The sequence below is a fragment of the Haemorhous mexicanus genome, chromosome 6 (assembly GCF_027477595.1).
Source record: "Haemorhous mexicanus isolate bHaeMex1 chromosome 6, bHaeMex1.pri, whole genome shotgun sequence".
NCBI classification, from domain to species: Eukaryota; Metazoa; Chordata; class Aves; order Passeriformes; family Fringillidae; genus Haemorhous; species Haemorhous mexicanus.
This window is the reverse complement of record NC_082346.1, coordinates 40704025-40721249: the sequence shown is the minus strand read 5'-3', so window position 1 is coordinate 40721249 and position 17225 is coordinate 40704025. Positions and strand designations below refer to the sequence as shown.

General features: G+C 39.4%; 1 protein-coding gene across 1 annotated transcript in view; it reads right to left on the bottom strand.

Annotated features, from left to right (window-relative positions):
• The window catches only part of PRORP (protein only RNase P catalytic subunit), a 39502-nt gene that overhangs the window by 21904 nt on the left and 373 nt on the right, over positions 1-17225 (bottom strand). The window contains exons 2-5 of the mRNA XM_059849902.1: positions 15577-16981; positions 14443-14490; positions 12959-13091; positions 2554-2661 (exon numbers count right to left, since the gene is read on the bottom strand). Coding sequence (XP_059705885.1) covers positions 2554-2661; positions 12959-13091; positions 14443-14490; positions 15577-16577 — 1290 coding nt within the window. The 5' untranslated portion in view covers positions 16578-16981. The remainder of the gene's footprint in view (positions 1-2553; positions 2662-12958; positions 13092-14442; positions 14491-15576; positions 16982-17225) is intronic.

Genomic DNA, 17225 nt, shown 5'->3' with positions numbered 1-17225 from the left:
CAGTTGCCCTCACTCTTGGTTTTTTCCATCCTTTGTGCTCTGCCTCCCACTTCTCTCACATTATTTCTCTTCTCCATCTTCTCAGTTCAGCACTGTGTTTCCCTGTGCAGACTGAGGAATTTCATAAGGCAGGCTGTAAATGCCCCATGTGTGCCACTCCACATTTTCCATTTGGCTGTCACAGGCATGAGGACAGGAGCCTCCAGAAGAGGACATTTTGTGGCAGAGCCAGCCCTCAAAGGACAGACTACAGCATTCCAGGAGGTCAGCATTCACAAATGGGAGACTGCTTGGCAGCAACACCATAAGCAGAAAAGCAACACATGAACAGATTACTGTGGCCTTTCCTTCCCTCATCTGAAAAGAGTCTGGAGACAGAAGAAAGGATTGCTCTGCTTTGCGGGTTTCTTTCTGTTTTTAGCAGTCTTGAAAAAAAAGAAAACAAGAAAGCATGCTTCTTGTTAGAAGGACCCAAAATAAGAACAAAAACATAGTCCTTTTTTGACATGTTACAACACAGAATTTCAGAGTCATGAAGAAATAAAACAAGATCTGCTAGCATCCAGAATGATCTCGCATTTAAGCTATGTTTCCACTTGGAAAAAACTATAAACTCTATAGTTAACACTGTAATTGTGTATAATGACATCTAGCATTAAAAAAATTAAAAGGATCTCAGTTAGTTGAGAGGATCAATGCTGGGGAAAGTCTTTAATAGTCCATGTGTCTAGAAGATTATTTCTTTTGGGAAGTGAAGCAGCTATTTTGTTGTTTAGAGTGCAAATATACACTTCCCATGCCAAAACAGGTACTATTCAGTGAGTATCTACAGGTCTATGGCAGAAATAATGGGCTTCTCCAATCTCTCATGTAATGACTCCACACTCCCAAAAAAGAGGATCCAGAAAACAGGAGCAGAAAAAGGCTGGCAGAAACCCCAATGATTAACTTTTTTTGTGCATGACAAAATGTAATAATTATTCACAGCAACCTAACTCAAAGGACAAGTAAATTTTAGCTAAGAGAACCCTCTTCTGGATAAGATGGGATGTTACTGTTTTGTTGTGTAGGAGGAAAAGGCAGGTCTTCCCAAAATCCTCCTAATCAGTAAACAGCTGATTAGGATTCAAGAGAAATTTGACCTGTGCCTATACGAAACAACCTAAATGAAAGTTGATGCCTCCACAGAATCTTCCTGGAGCTCTTTGGCACCATGGATCCCAAACTGCTTCCATGACAGCCCAAGCTAAGGAGAAACCCAAAGGCAATTTATGCTGTTCAGCATGCTAATACCTCCTAGTAAGATTTCTGATCAGAAATCAGGAGTAATTACCTGCCAAAATCAGGTTGGCTCTTTGCTCGATTGCCTCCAGTTTCTACAAACCATTCAGAATTCTGTTTAGAGCTCCCACAGTGGGAAAGGCATGCACTGAGGAAGGATATTCTTTTCCTCTCCTCATCTTTGGCAGCATAGATCTGTCTTTCTACATGTTAAAACATTTTGCCACTATGTTCTGCCTGGAATTCTTCTCAGATAATCAAAACTTCCTCCCTGATCCCACCCAAACAACTTGTCAACTTTTTTTGCTATTTTTGTAGTAAGTAAAGTGCTCTCTTTGTGAGACAGTATCTCATTAAACTACACTGCCACTCTGAAACACCTTTCAGCAAGTTTATCTAACCTCCCTAGCTCACTATTATCTACATAGATGAGTATACATTACTTCCTAACAATAGCTTTAAAGTAATTCTTAGAACAAAAATGTATTTCTTGTAATGAATGAAAGTGAATTTCTTCTTTTATTATCAAGCTCATTTATAAATTCATTTCAATTTTGAGAGTGAGAAGATTTAAATTCTGGCTTTGAAACATGTGTGAGCAGCTACTTTGCTGCTCCTAATTTAAAGTAAATTTGATTGACAAAAAACCCAAATAACCTTAAGCCAATTCTTAGTGAAGTGCTACAAGGGAGTATCAAGAATTCTCAAACATAGGCATTGACAAAAGAGCAAGATTTTTCTTCTCCAAATCAGATGGAAAGAACTGAAGCCAGTTTGAGCTATCCTTGTTAAACAGGACTCAAGTCTCAAAGCAATAGGAAATGAAATAATGTTGAAATGTGTACAGGATGTGGTTTGAACTAAGCAAGGGACTATTTTAATGACAACCTTTACCAGCATAACTATATTAGACTAAATTTTCTACACAGTAGATTTACCCAGTTCCCCCAAATCCCTATTACTATGAAAACTAACACAATCACACAGAGTTTGTATAATTACGTTATTATTGACACGTTAGCTGTACCTATAAACATTGAATATATGGGGAAATATATGACATTTTACAGCTAATACAGGCAAATATATAAGAAGAACCATCTTCCCACTAATAATTTTTAATTTGTGAAACTTAGATAACTCTTTGAACTTCATTGTAATGTGCGACAAAGTATTTGCTCATTTTCTCTAGAGGATAACTAATAATGAGGCACTCACTGTTTTACAATCAGTATAGACAAAACACTTAATGAATATTTAACCAGCACTTACATTTTCACACTGCATCCTTCTGGATTTTATGTGGGAAACATTGAGTCCATCAATAACAATATCAAACGGAAGTCGATTTTCAACAAATGTTTGAAAGGCCTCCAATTCCTGAAATAAATAAATAAACACAAGGGAATAATATGTTGAATTTAATAGAAAGAAATTCCATTCCATTTTTATTTAAAAAGGAAACAAAGCCCAAATGTCTCACTTTTCCTTTGTTGGCTACAGTTCACATCATTATTTGATTATTTCCTAAAACAACCACACCAAAAAAACCCACCCCATCTTTTAAGCCGTAAGTCTTACACTGGATACGTCCAATAAAACCATTACAACCAAAAATTATGTTACAACTGAAACCCAAATCTTTAGTTATCCAAATTTTCAAAATGACAATCTGAACTGTACACTTCTATAAAGATACATGCTATAGTCATTGTCACACAGCAGCTGCTGAACAAAGCAACTTTACAGTCCAGTAGATTGTTTCACCACTACTAGCTCTTAACATATCCAAATGAAAAATAATGATCATACTTAGGTTCTCTGAAAGAATTATGAAATCTCTGAATGCCAGTCAATATTTAAATAAACATCCACTTAGAAAGACAGTACTCCATCTGTGAGAAACACGTGGCTTTAAGGCTAAAACCATGAACTTTCTCACTAGGTCAGAAATGTAATGCACTGATTGAGCAAAACATCCAGTTTTTCCCTCATAAGGAAACCGCAACTACTTTAGGTTTGAGAGTCCATAAGAGAAGAACAGACTACAAAGCTATAATAAAATCTTCAGGAATTTCTCCATTGATTTTTGGGGAAAGATTTAGTAGTTTTTTTGCAGACACTTGCATAAGATTTGTACTTTTTGCTTCTGACTATTTTTAATAAGACCAAGAACTCTGCATTATCCTGATGGGCAGTGACCTAGTTGCATAAATTACCTTTCTAGTAACAAGTAAGATTTATTTATCACTGACAGAGTTTTCACAAACCAGGCTATAAATTAACTTTCATGGGAACTCAAAACAATTAATATTTCATGTCTTCTGCAAAGGATTCAAGAAGTACTCTTCTAATCTTGCCTTCTTCCATGTAGCAATATGGCAACATACATCTAAATAAAAGCCACTGCTTCAGCATCTAAAAACACACAGAGCATATACAATTCTTCCTTGGAGAAAGAAATGAAAGAAAGAATTCATTTTTCCAGAAAATACAACGCTGTCAGGCAGTAACAAATGATCACTTCAGATTTAGTTGGAATGCTTATGACAAATTATACTAGGAAAAGGGCTACTTGTACTAAGAGTACAAACCAAGCAAGATAAGATGGCTCACTCAGCTATTAAAATTTCAGGAATAATTTCCAGGCAAACAGAGGTGTACCAGTCAAAAGCACAGAGGAAAGAACATGGACATCACAAGGCTCAGTCTAACACCCCAGGAATCAATCACCTGTTATGTGATCTTTCATTACTCCATGGCTTAAATAAATGTTACTACTGAGAAAGTATAAAACGCTGGACAAGGAAATTATCATCTAAACCAAAAATAAATTGTTGGCACTTGTGACGTATTTTCCCCACTCCCCTGCCCTAATCTCAAGGTATTTTCCATTGTTGAATAAAAATTGTCGTTGCTATCTGACAAGGACACCAAGACACAGAAGGAAGTCACGAGGAACGGCAGTGGCAGGGATAGCACGTAGAAACAAGTGCAAAACCAAACAATAGATATTCCTGACTTCTGGGCTTACACCACCCATGGACCTGCCCATGGTTCAAAATCTGGTGAGTCATCACTGCCATACTGGGTGGCTGTCTGAAATGTGGGAGATGAAAAGAAGCAAAACACATGCAGCCCAAATGAAATTAAGATAGAAAAGCTCTGAGACAAAGAGGAGTGAAAAAAAAAAAAAAAAAAAAAAAAAAGGAAGCAGGTGAAACATGTGGTAAACATTCCAACACAGCATTATTTTCTCAGTGCTAACAATTGGCAACATTGTTTGAAGTAACATAGTTACAGTCAAGCCATTTTTAAGAAGCAAACTGTACAAGTAATCTTGTCTTTATGGACTCAGTTCAATACAAAACAAGCACTTTGAGAAGAGAATTTTTCAAGTGGTATTTTATTTCAAGTGGCAATGGTTATAGAGCAGTTCCTGAAAAGGTGGTTTTCCCTGATGGGCAGAGTAGACTGTATTCTTCAGGGAATACTATAGCATGAGCTGGGGAAGCAGCAGAGGGGTTCAGTAGGTCTGCACTCTCCTCTGTCCACTCTTGGCTTGGATCCCTCTCATCTCCCAGAAGAGCAGGTAGTGCAGGGCTGCCAGAAGGGTCCTCCTGAGAGACACAAGGAAAGGCTCAGCACTCCTCAGAAAGCCATCTGGCTCTCTGGGGTTTACTCCTGGAGCTGGGAGATGCTGCAGCTTTTCCAGTGTCATTCCTTTGGCCACTGCACATTTCTGCACCTTCTCCTCCTGTCCGTGCCTCCTGACATGCTGAACAGATGCCTGCCAGACAGCATGCCCTGCCAGCCTCCCAGAGCAGCTCAATTGTTTTGCTTCTCTATGCATAAACTGTGCAAAACAGGGAGGGAAGGTTTGCTGGTGGCAAGGAGTCTTATTCAGGCAGGGAAATGAGGAGTTAATAGCAAAGTGCAGAAGACAAATGGCCAACTTTAATTCATGTCACCAACTACAGAAGACTCCAATAAAAAGCCTCAGACAGACTAAAATCCCAAGGGTCAGTTCATTTTTTCCTTACCACCCATATCTCCCCAGCAATACATGAGAGTGTGTTCTTTCTTTTTTCAGAAAAAAACCCATTAAGAATGACAGAGAAGGTCTCCTCCCCTGAGAGACAGTTTTTGAGCTGCCATATTTCTCATCTTCTCTGGACACAGGAAAGGAAAAGGGCAAAGCCTGGAAATAAGCAGCAGGCTACCTCATCCAGACATAATACAAATGCCCAAAGACTTACATGGTAGGAGTGTACTGGGTCTGGCTGATCTGGAGTTAATGTTCCCCACAGCATTAAGGCCATGTCTCCAACATTCCCCCTTATCAGTAGGCTGGTGGTGGGCAAAATCTTGGGAGGGGACATCCCCAACACAGCTGAATCAACCTGACCAAAGGGATAGCCCATCCATATGACACCTCCTCAGAACAACATCCAAGAGAAAGACGGGGGCGAGTTGAGGGTGTTTATTATTATGACCTTTGTTTTCTGGAACAACTGCTATGCATACTGATGCTCTACTTCCCAGGGAGTGGCAGGACATCACTTGTCACTGAGAAGTGGAGAATAAATATTTTATTTTTCTTCACTTCTGCATGCAGTCTTTGCTCTTGCTTTAATAAACTGTCTCTATCCTGATTCACAGGTGTTTTCCCATTTCATACCCCTACACCTTGTCCTGTTGAGAGCAGTGATAGAGCAGCTTGGTGGGCACCTGGGGTCCAACCAAGGCCAACCCACTACAAAGAGAGAAAGCAGACAATTCAAATGATGCTGATCTTTTAAGGATTGGAATTTGTCACGATTTTATGCAGCTCTTACTTCAGCCACAGTAGTAAACAGATGATTCATCCACAGTTCCCTAAAGATATCTCCCTCATTAGCTAACTGTTGGAAGAAATTAAAGGCTTTCTTTCTAAGCAGTAAATGAAGCAGAGCACAGCTGCAGTTAGGGTACAACTAATCAAGTGAACCCAGACACAATGGCTATCAATGCAGTACAACGATGACATGAAGGTTACAAAATCCTAGGATATGCTGAGTTGGAAGGGACCCACAGGGATCACTGAGTCCAACTCTTAGCCCTGCACAGGACCATCCCCAAGAGTCAGGCTGGTTTAGGCAAAAATAAGCAAGCTATTCACAAAGGCTTACCCTTCCAAATGGAGACTGCAACACGGGATCCACACACACTTCAGGTGGCGTATGCCACAGGAGCATTTACTTGGAAACACCATGCTCAACAGGACAAGGGGCACTTCTGATGAATTCCTTCAATAAGCCAACAAGTAACAAAACACATCTCTCTCTCTCCTTCCCTCCCCACCCCTCTCCAGGTAAGAGCACCAAAATAAACACAGCAAACCCTACGCTGATTTCTAGATTGTTCTGACTGAGTTCTTCTCACAAAGTTTTTAAGGAAAAGTCCATCTTCCTTATGGCATTGAAAACATGACTCAAACTGAAGGAACTAAACTAAAACCACACTTTGTATTGCTTATTGATGTGACCCTCCATAAAGCTCAGGTTCTGCAGAGGAGTACAGCAGGGCTGTTACCTCACTGCAGGACTTCCCCACACACACAGCACAGCACTCACAGTGGCTCCAGTAATATCCTGTTTCACACCATGAACAAAAGAAAAGGGAATTTTAAAAAACCCACCTGATTTCATTCATTGCCTTACTGGGAAAACAGGGGAATGCCAACCATGCAACCTTTAAAAATGATACACTGCACCTTTTATTAAAAAATCTTTTCTTCACAAATGGATACACATTGACTAAATCAACTAAAAGAAAAAGCCAGCTATAACCAAATCCATGATGGAATTTATATTGATGTAAAGAATTTAAGAGCTTTTAAATACTTTATTGTCTAATCACTAGGGTGTGGGTGGCTCAAGTCCATTCATAACCTGGCAAAAGCACAAAGAGTTGCATTTTTTTCATATTCCACACCAGCTGGGTGGCTCATGCACTATTTCACCACCATCTAATACTGGTATGTACTGGCGCTGGCCCAGAAAGGGGTGTTGCCTGTTTCCACGTTCTCCCTTTCCTCAGCCATTCATTCCTGGCTTTGTTCCCTCACCTACCTATGCACACATCTTAGCACATGGAGAAAGACTCAAGTGGATGAACTTGGCCCATACAACAGTTTTTAGTCTCCACCAGTCCCTCTGCTGAGGTTACAACACAGAGGTCTGTCTTGGCATGAAAATGCAGCCAGGAAATGGAATGAGATTGGTAGCAGAGACTACTGGGATCACCTTTTCCCACATATAGCCCTGACTATGCTAACTGGCTAAATGATGAAACAACATTTTATGAAATGTAACTCTCAGCCTGGACTATTACAGCAAAGCAAGAGAGGTTGGTTGTAAAAAAACAGAACTATAGGAATTATCGTTTGAAAAAGCAAGCAAGGAAAAAATGACTAGTTTTGCTACCTTAATTCATTCATTTAAAGTTTTTTTTTAAAATAAGTGTACCTTCAGACTTCAAAATCTAGTTTACACAGCGAGAAGTATTTGAAAAAGCAGCAGTAATAAATATGAAAATAGTACTTTTTGGTAAGACAATACTATTTCAGCTTCTGTAAATATGTTCATAGATTTATAGAACAGAAATATAGAGTTCAAAAATAAGAATTAAAAAAATCCCACACTAAAACATTCAAATCACTGCAGCAAAGGCCATCTGTCACTTCCTCTGAACAATAAAGTTTTTGTTCACTTCAGGAATGATGGAGAGACACTAGTTATATTAAAAAATGCAAAACTACAATGCTCAACATAAATCTTTTCCAGAAGTCGCAATACTTTAAGCTTCGTACAGCAGAAAAAGCAGTGCTTCCTCTCTCATTTAATGACAACATCCCCAAGGAAACAGCAAATTCTGTTTAATAGAATATTATACTGCACTTAATTATAATGTAACTACCCCTATTATCAAACAGGGTGTACTTTAGAGAAGTGAAAACATTCAATTTTTAACAGTTTCATAAAACAACACGTTTGGGGTTGCTTTGTTTTCAGCAATGTTTCTTGGTATCAGAAGAAAAATACAGGAATGAACATTAAGCGTGAGAAATAAAATTCAGATTTCCAGCTGAAATCCAGTTCTTTTTTTAAGGCACCTTGGTGGACCACTCTTAAATCTATTTGCTGCTATGCCTGAGGGGTTTGAATATTTCCCCTACAGTTTCAAAGCTTGGAAATCCCCTTCAAACCCTTCTAAACAGGATGGCTTTTCTCAGTATTGTGTATGGTATCTCTGTGTACTCTGAGTTGCACACAATTTGTTTGGCCTCTGAGTTTACAAATAACCCACGAGTCAGGAACTCCTGCGGCTGTAGCCTTGGGAAGCACTGTCAGGAACAGGAAGGTGCTTGCAGGCACTCACTGTGATGTGCACGTGCACGGTGCTGCCCATTCACAGCCTCTGCCCACAGAAGGCACTGCCGGTGCAGGACTCAGCTAACATCCATGGGAACAGAGGAAGAGGAGGGAAATTGCACACTTATCCCGGGCTGTGGCATATATTGTGCCACATTCACAACAGGACTGACATATACCCAAAGCCCCCTTTGGGTCACTTAGGCCTTTGGGGCAAATCATGGAGTTGGAAAGAGAACCAAAGCTTTACAGAAAAAAAAAAAAAAAGTATCAATCTAAAAGGTAAGAGTTGGAGCTTAATGTTCAAGGTTCCTTGGAAATAACATTGCCTCATTCAGGTGCAAAAGAACACTAAGATGAATGGGCTACTTCCTCCTTGTCGTCCCCTTATGTGCTAGGAGAATATGTAAAATCCCTGCTTAGCACAGATCTAGTGTGGGAATTCACATGAGCACAAACCCATCTCTTCCTGCCTTCTTGACAGCACATACACATCTCCCATGAGCTTCCTTCCCACTGCACACCAGCCCTTTCAGGCTTATCAGAGGTATGTAGGAGCCACAAAGGGAATGAAATTACAGCATTTGCGTAAACACCCAGGAGCAGCTGCAACATGAAAGTCATCGCAGCAAAAGTTGATTCTGCCTCTCAGCACACCAATTATGTCCTCTCAGGCTCAATGACATAGCTCCCAATTAAATGCAGCCAGGGTAAACAAGCATCTGACAGAAAAATATCACGTAGAAATTTGGTACAAAAGGTGACAGTCTTATTATAACTGTTTCCTTTCTATGGCAGCCTGCAAGGTTACAGCTCGCTGTTTTAGATCATCATACGACATCCTAACAGACCTTCCAGAAGTGATGCAAAAGAATCTGAATTGATGCCTATTTTTAATGTGTAACATTTCCTTATCACAGATAATCAGTTTTATAGCTCAGGCAAGCCATCTTTTCAATATATTTGTAAACAGTGTTCACTACTATTCTGCTGTACAAACCTATGTTGTTTGATTTTCTTTCCTAAAACTAATTACAAAACAGACTTTTTTTTTTTTTAATCTCTGCACAACAAACTACTTTTGGGGCATCCTCAACAAACCAAGTCTTTGCTCCTCATTTTCTACTCTTATCACATTTATTCTTAAGAGACAGAAATAAAATAAAGCAATGATGCTGTTACAAAAGTAAGACAAATAACTATTCCTCTGTGAAGAAAAAAACAGATTCCAAAAGCACTTATATATTCAATTTGAAACACTGTTGGAAAAAAATATTTAGAGCTCAAAGCAACTCAAACTGTTTCCCTGATTAATCATTTCATTGCAGGAAATATAGATCCACTAAAGAAAACTAGTTAGGAGAAAAGAAGGAATACAAAGCTAAAGTTTCCTATTTGAATTACAGCCACTAGAAAAAAAGTGACTGACTGGAAAATTAAATTCCCCCCACCTTCTCAGATGTATTTACTCACATCCTTATTTCAGCCTCATCACCTAGTTCCCCTCTGGAAGCCCCTGGCTGCAGAACAAGTCACACAGTCTGACATGCCTAAAATGGGCAGCATATTTTCATCACATGTCTGCTTTCATAGCACAAAGGCAACTAAAAAGTCCCAATTTTATTTCTGGAAACATCATGATAGATCATGACATGTTGCCACTACCCCCACATCCATGTCCAAAATTCACTGAGGAAGCAGACTTTAAGCTGTACAAGCAACAGTAAACACACCAAGTTCATCTCCACTCAGGGATTACCTGCTGATACAGAACTGGAGTGAGATCAACTTGAAACTAAAAAGTAGGTGGCTCCAGCGTGATAAATGATAGAATTTCAGCTATAACACAGTCTAACAGAATCTACTGACATCAAAATTTAATATAGTGTATTGAGTCTTCGTTTCATTAGATTGTATGCATTTAATCAATCAGGCTCTCACACAGGTGGAACATAATTTCTACTACTCTTCAGCCTGTGTGTGAAGGTCCTGTTACCCAGAACTCCTTTCCTAAATCTCTCCACCTTCAACTGGTATTTCAAATCTAGCCCTGTCTACTTGACACATTTGAAATTTTCAGGCCATACAGTGTTCAATAAAACACAGCCTTTTGTTTATTTTATAATATTATAGAACACCAGTACCTATTAAATACTTAAAATGACTGCTACATTTTTAAGGAGAATTTTTTCTCCTGTACAATTTGCAGCTAGATCAGATCAAAAGTCCTGAACTGATAATAAGATCTATGTGGAAATTAGATGTCTGCACAATAGGCTGCATGTATTACAAATACCCCAAGACTGTTTAAAGTTTCTGCAACTGATAAACATGTTTAATGTCTGTGCCTGCAGAAAGCCTGAAGAATAAACCCGGTGTCCTCTTCCATATTTTCAAAACTGGTGAAGAACTGAGGTGCCTGCAGCAGCAAACGCCCAATCAATACTCAAAGATAAAGCAAACCTGCCCCAAGATGTGGTGTGGGCTCCATCTAGTGGGGCTCAGCTTTGGTCTGTATCACTACCACCAAATCTCCTATCTCCACACAATATGTGTCAGAAATAGAACCATGGAATCATTAAAGTTGGAAAAAACCCTCCAAAATCATTGAGTCCAACCTGTGACTGATCACCACCTAGTCAACTAGGCCACAGCACTCAGTGCCCCATACAGTTGTTTCTTGAACACCTCCAGAGACAGTGACTCTACCACCTCCCTGAGCAGCCCATTACATGTTTTACCACCCTTTCAGTCAAGAAATTCTTCTTCATGTTCAACTTCAACCTCCGTTGGCACAGCTTGATGTTAGGTCCTCTTGCCCTTTTGCCGGCTGCCTGGGAGAAGAGACCAACCCCCACCTGGCTGCAGCCTCCTTTCAAGTACTTGCAGAGAAAGTAGGGTCTCCCCTGAGTCTCATTTTCTCCAGGCTGAATAACCCCAGCTCCCTCAGTTGCTCCTCCTATGACCTACTCTCCAGACCCTTGACCAACTCCATTGTCCTTCTCTGGACATGCTCCAGCACCTCAATGCCCTTCTTGTGGTGAGGGACCCAGAACTGGATGCAGGATTAGAGATGTGGCCTCCCCAGTGCTCAGAACAGGGGGACAGTCACTGCCCCCTGGTGCTCCTGCTGGCCACACTATTTCTGATACAGGCCAGGATACCATTGACATTCTTGGTCACCTGGGCACACCCTGGATCATGTCCAGCTGCTGTCAAGCAGCACTGCCAGGTCCTTTTCTGCTGGGCAGTTTTCCAGCCACCTTGTCCCCAGCCTGTAGCACTGCCTGGGGTTATTGTGACAGAAGTCCAGGACCTGACATTTTGCCTTGCTGAGTTGGCCTTGACCCACTGATCCAGTCTATCCAGATCCATCAGCTGAACCTTTCTGCTTTCCAGCTCATAAACACTCCCACGCAACTTGGTATTGTCTACAAACTTGCTGAGGGTGTATTTGATCCCCTCGTCCAGATCATCAGCAAAGGTGTTAAACAGGACTGGTCCCAGCACTGAGCCCTGGGGAACCCCACTGGTGACCGGCTGCCAGCTGGGTGTAGCTCCTTTCACAGCCACTCTCTGGGCCTGAGCACCCAGACAGTCTCTCACCCAGGGGAGAGCATACCTGTCCAAGCCATGGGCTACCAGCTTCCCCAGGAGAATGCTGTGGGAGGCAGTGTCAAAAGCTTTACTGAAGTCATAGAACGGCAATATAGTGTAGCATCTGAAATTGCACCCTCTCATATGTTTACCATGACCTTTGAAAAGCTTGATACTGCATACTGTAATTATATATATGAAAGTATATCTTTAAAACTAAGGAGTAGTTGATAGGTTGGTGGGTTGTAAAAGGTGACAGAACAAAACTATAACCAGCTTTTGTACTTTTTTGCAAGCTCAAGATGTCTTATTTTGTTCTATTCACTGGATTTTATTCCATATTTAAAATTCAGCTTTCAGAAGATCAAAAGCTTTTAATTTTTAATGTAAAAACCCCCCATATTTTAATTATTTCAGCATCCATTAACAGCTGGCTGAAAATGTAAGAACAAATAAAATATGAAAGATGTTGAGATTTAGATGCAAATTATAAACACAACAAGATAAACACAGGATACTATAAACACACAGGACACTTCATGGCCTATCTAATCACATACCAACGTTTAAAGCAAAGGAAAAAAATTCTGGTGTTCTCAAAGTGCCTGTACATTACTTGTATATTATCCTTCTAGCCAATGAACCTGACAGTGTACGAGACCTACCTCTGGACTTGTCTTTCTAAAAGTGTCAGTTCCATGTATCACATCCTTTATTATTCTCTCACTGAGATGACTGTATTCCTCTTCGGTGAGGTTACTGTCCTCCAGCTGATGGTTGCAAACTGGGCATTGTCCACTGCAATAATAGTGAAACAAGAAAATAGAAAGAAAAAGGCTTTTAAATAAGAATTTCCTTAAATATTACTAACTTATCAAGTGTCTGTATATGAGCACAATTCTTTAAAAGAACCCCAACACAGTACAATCATCAGAAAATACGTTGTACTATTTCTGCGATGCAACCAAAGCCTACTAAAGTCACTAGCTATTATACTCTTTTTATTTTCTTGAAAGCATTTCAATTTATTCAAATACTTATCCAAGTAGGCTACCCCAAACTTGTTTTGGTTCAAAAGAAAGTGTTCTTATAGTTCTACCAAAATAACTACTATGGAACCACTTATCACCATTTTGTTCACAGATTCTTAACCCATGATAAAATGTGAGGTGATTTAAGTTAGTTTAGCTCTCAAAATATTTAACTGTTTACAGACAGTAAGACAAAAAACAGACTTACTTCTCAGTCAAGACAATTGACTTTAGAATTTTAGAACTCTTAAAGGCTGGAAAAGGCTGTCTAAAATACGATGAATTATTGTAACAGAGTACAGTACCACACACATTCTTACATAATAATAATTTATTTTATAGCAAACAACTCTTAGAAGAGTGAGCTATCCTGCTCTTTCAAGGGCTTCAAAAACTGTGGGCTCTGTATGTGCTTTTGCTTCACAGTATGCAACATAGTGTATTTTTATAAACCACCTAAAACTCCCATAATCCATTGGAGACATTCTCATAATTAATACATTTATAATTGCCAAATTGCTACAAAAGCATAAAACAAGATTTCAAATAGAATAACATTTAAATTAGCAGTTTACAGACATTAAGAAAACTGCACTGTAATAGAAACACACACCCAAATATACCTGTGAAAAATCTAAGAACCATTTTGTCTTCACTGAAAATGAGAAAGGGAGAAACCTTTCATTGGTACAAATTAACTACAGTGTGCAAATAGTATCAGTTTTCAAAAAGAGAAGATTTTACACACTAAAGCTGCTCTGCTATAGATCTTGTTAAACAACAGTATCATGAAGCCAACAAAAAAGAAAGCCCTTAAATTCTAAACAGGAGACAAATAAGCCACACAGTAAAATGGCACCTCTTATTTTTTACTGTGTTTTTCTGTCTTGGCTCTGCTAAGCATAATTCTTTTCCAAATGTGCATGCTGGGACTTGATCAATGTATGAGTTGGAAACTGGAGTTTGTGAAATCGTATTTCACAACAAAGGTTCATATTCTCAAGGACTGAAATACTTTTGTATATAAGGAAAGCCATTTTTAAAATATTTTTGAAGGAAGAGATCAGTATAGAGTAATCAAGACAATATCGCAGTTATAAATAGAATGTTGCATTTACCTGTCTTTAATTTTGGTCAGGCGTCCTCTCCAGTTCTCTCCCGGTAAACTAATATGTACAGAGGGAAAGATAAATAAAAAAATTAGGTAGGTTCTTATTGAACAACATCCAAATTACATGTCAGAATAATTATATTTTGGTCAACATTTAGAAATAAAAAAACCAAACAATCATCTACCTTACAAAGAAATGATATAAAAATCCACATTAATTTAGTAACGCCTGGAAATATTATATAAAGAACCAGCATTTAACAACATGCAAAAAATTAACACCATCAACCTCAGCAGTTTATGCTGTCCTCAAATTTTAAGAACCACACAAACAATAAGTGTGCATTGACAACTTCTAAGTTACTGCCCTACACATTCATAAGCCATTCCAATAATGGTAGTACATTCCCACTGCCACATTTTCCATCCAGGAAGACTAACATGTAAAAAGGCTCTGTAGCTCACATAAATCAAAGCCAACAGCTAAAAAATCACAGATGGGCTCACATCCATCCTCATGACAAATATGGAATGGGCTCAGGTGAACCTCATTGTGCCTGTGCACTGTAACTAGTTGTAATCTGCAGAGTCTGACAATCACTAGTCATAACAAACCATGTGACCAGCTAAATCCTGTGCTAAAACATAGAGCCTCCTATTAAGATTGTATAGAATACTAGGAGATGAACAAAGTCAATGAATTTAATCTTCATTTTACCTAGTGGAATTTGCTGCCTCTTTCCTTTAAAGAAAGAAACTACCTAACTTTCAACTAGCTTACTACTTCTACACTCCAATAAATTACAGGAAAAGGCCTCATACACCTGTCAATATTCCTTATCTAGCACCTCAGAAAGAGATGAAGTCAGCTATTTTGAATTGCTATGACCCAACATGATTTCCCAATTTTTGTACCAAGGAATAATATTTAACAGGTAAAAGAAAAGGTGAAATCAGTAAAAATTTTAAACTTTCACAGTAACTTAAGAGCAAAAATAAAATGCGTATTTTCATGACAACATGTCTCTTGTGGAGAAGCAAAAATCAAAATGAGATGTTGAAGGATCTCAGAGTTGATCTGTGGGATAATCTGAATCCCTCCTCCTCATGAACAGCATCTTGCTACTGAAACTTTATTTACCTTTCAAACCAAAGCTTTATACTCCGCATAAATGTTCTGTGGGGGTATATTTGGTTCTCTCTCAAATATAAGAGGATACCAAAGAGCTCTTTTTGCAATTCGGCACCTTTCACACCCCTGCTGTAGTCAAAAAACGACTGCAGGACATGCAAGGTTGGGACCACATCTTTAGCCAACATCTCACTGTACAGTTCAAAGGCGAGTTTCAATTCTTGGTGACGGCTGGCTGCTTTGATACAAGATTCATAGCACGTCCGTGAGGGAATCATAATCTTTTTTACTTCTTCCAAAACAGTCAAAGCCATTCTCCACTGATTTGAATTGCTCAACCCCCTGATTAGAAGGCTGTAAGCCCCACTTTCTAAAATCTTAAACCTGACTTTCATTATGTCGTACACATCACGGATTTCTGAAACCTGTCCCTGCTGGACACACAGTGTCAGGTATTTGACCAGCATGTTGTATGCAACGTCACCATTACGCTTTGCAAGGTGGGTCAGCAAGGACTTGGCCACATCAATGGGGCTGTTGCACCTGATCATACTGTTCAGCATCACCTCTTCAAATATTTCAGGTGATTGGAATTCTTCCCTTAGTTTGTTCCATTCCTCAGCCTGCAAAGGTTTTTCTGGAGGTTGTACAATGCTAAACTTATGCCTTGACACAACGTGACTCATTGACCATTTCTTTGCAGCTCCAACAGAGGAAGAAAAGTGGACTTTGCCTTCACGTGTTTCTTTAGTCTCCTCATCTGATCCTTTTCCTTCTTTGCAATCAATTTCAGACCTTTTCTTGGCAGGTAAGACATCAGTTTCTTTGGTGTCCACTGGTAAAGCAGTGCCGGAAGATGGCATAGAACTGAAATAGTTAATTTTTTCCCTATTAGGGATGCTGAAAGAGGCAGGAAACAGTTGCCGGCATCTTGATACAGGCCAGAACATGTGACATTTCCATAGCAAAGCCTGAAAACCCTGCTGACTAGTTTGAGAAAAGAGTGCCATCACAACACCAAACTGTCTCACTATTAGCTCACTGTATCTGATGAAGCTATAAAATGAAAAATACAGTTTGCATGGGGATGTTTACTAAGAGAAGCCCAAGGGCTGTCAAGCTGTATAAGCTTCTGTTTCCAAATGCTTATTCTGTGAATCCTTTTTGTCTCTTATGGACACAAACAATGGTAAAATCTTTTTTCACAAAAATCGGTCTTTTAGACTGTGAGGGCAATCATCCAAAATGAGGGTATCATTCTTTCTAGAGAAGATGTTTTACATATTCCTGTTTGTTGGTTACAGCAGTGATGTGTACAGTCAATGTTGTACACAGAAAGGCAACGTTGATGCAGCTACACAAAAAGCACGGGGTTTTTCTTCCTGTCTTTGTCCAGGTTAAGTCAGCAGATTTCCTAAAAATAAAAATAACACCACGACATCAAGACCTGCTCTGTGGTTTCCTGTGATATTTACATCTGCACGCTAGCAAACACGAAAATCAAGGTAGCTCAGGTGACGATTTCAGGTGAGAAATCCCAATCCTGATCCTTCAGGCAGCTCCAGGACGGGACTCCTACACTGCTTCCCTCACATTTTTCACCTGGTGACAAACTTCCATTTAACTTGATTCCTAATCCTAAATCCTTGGTAACGCAG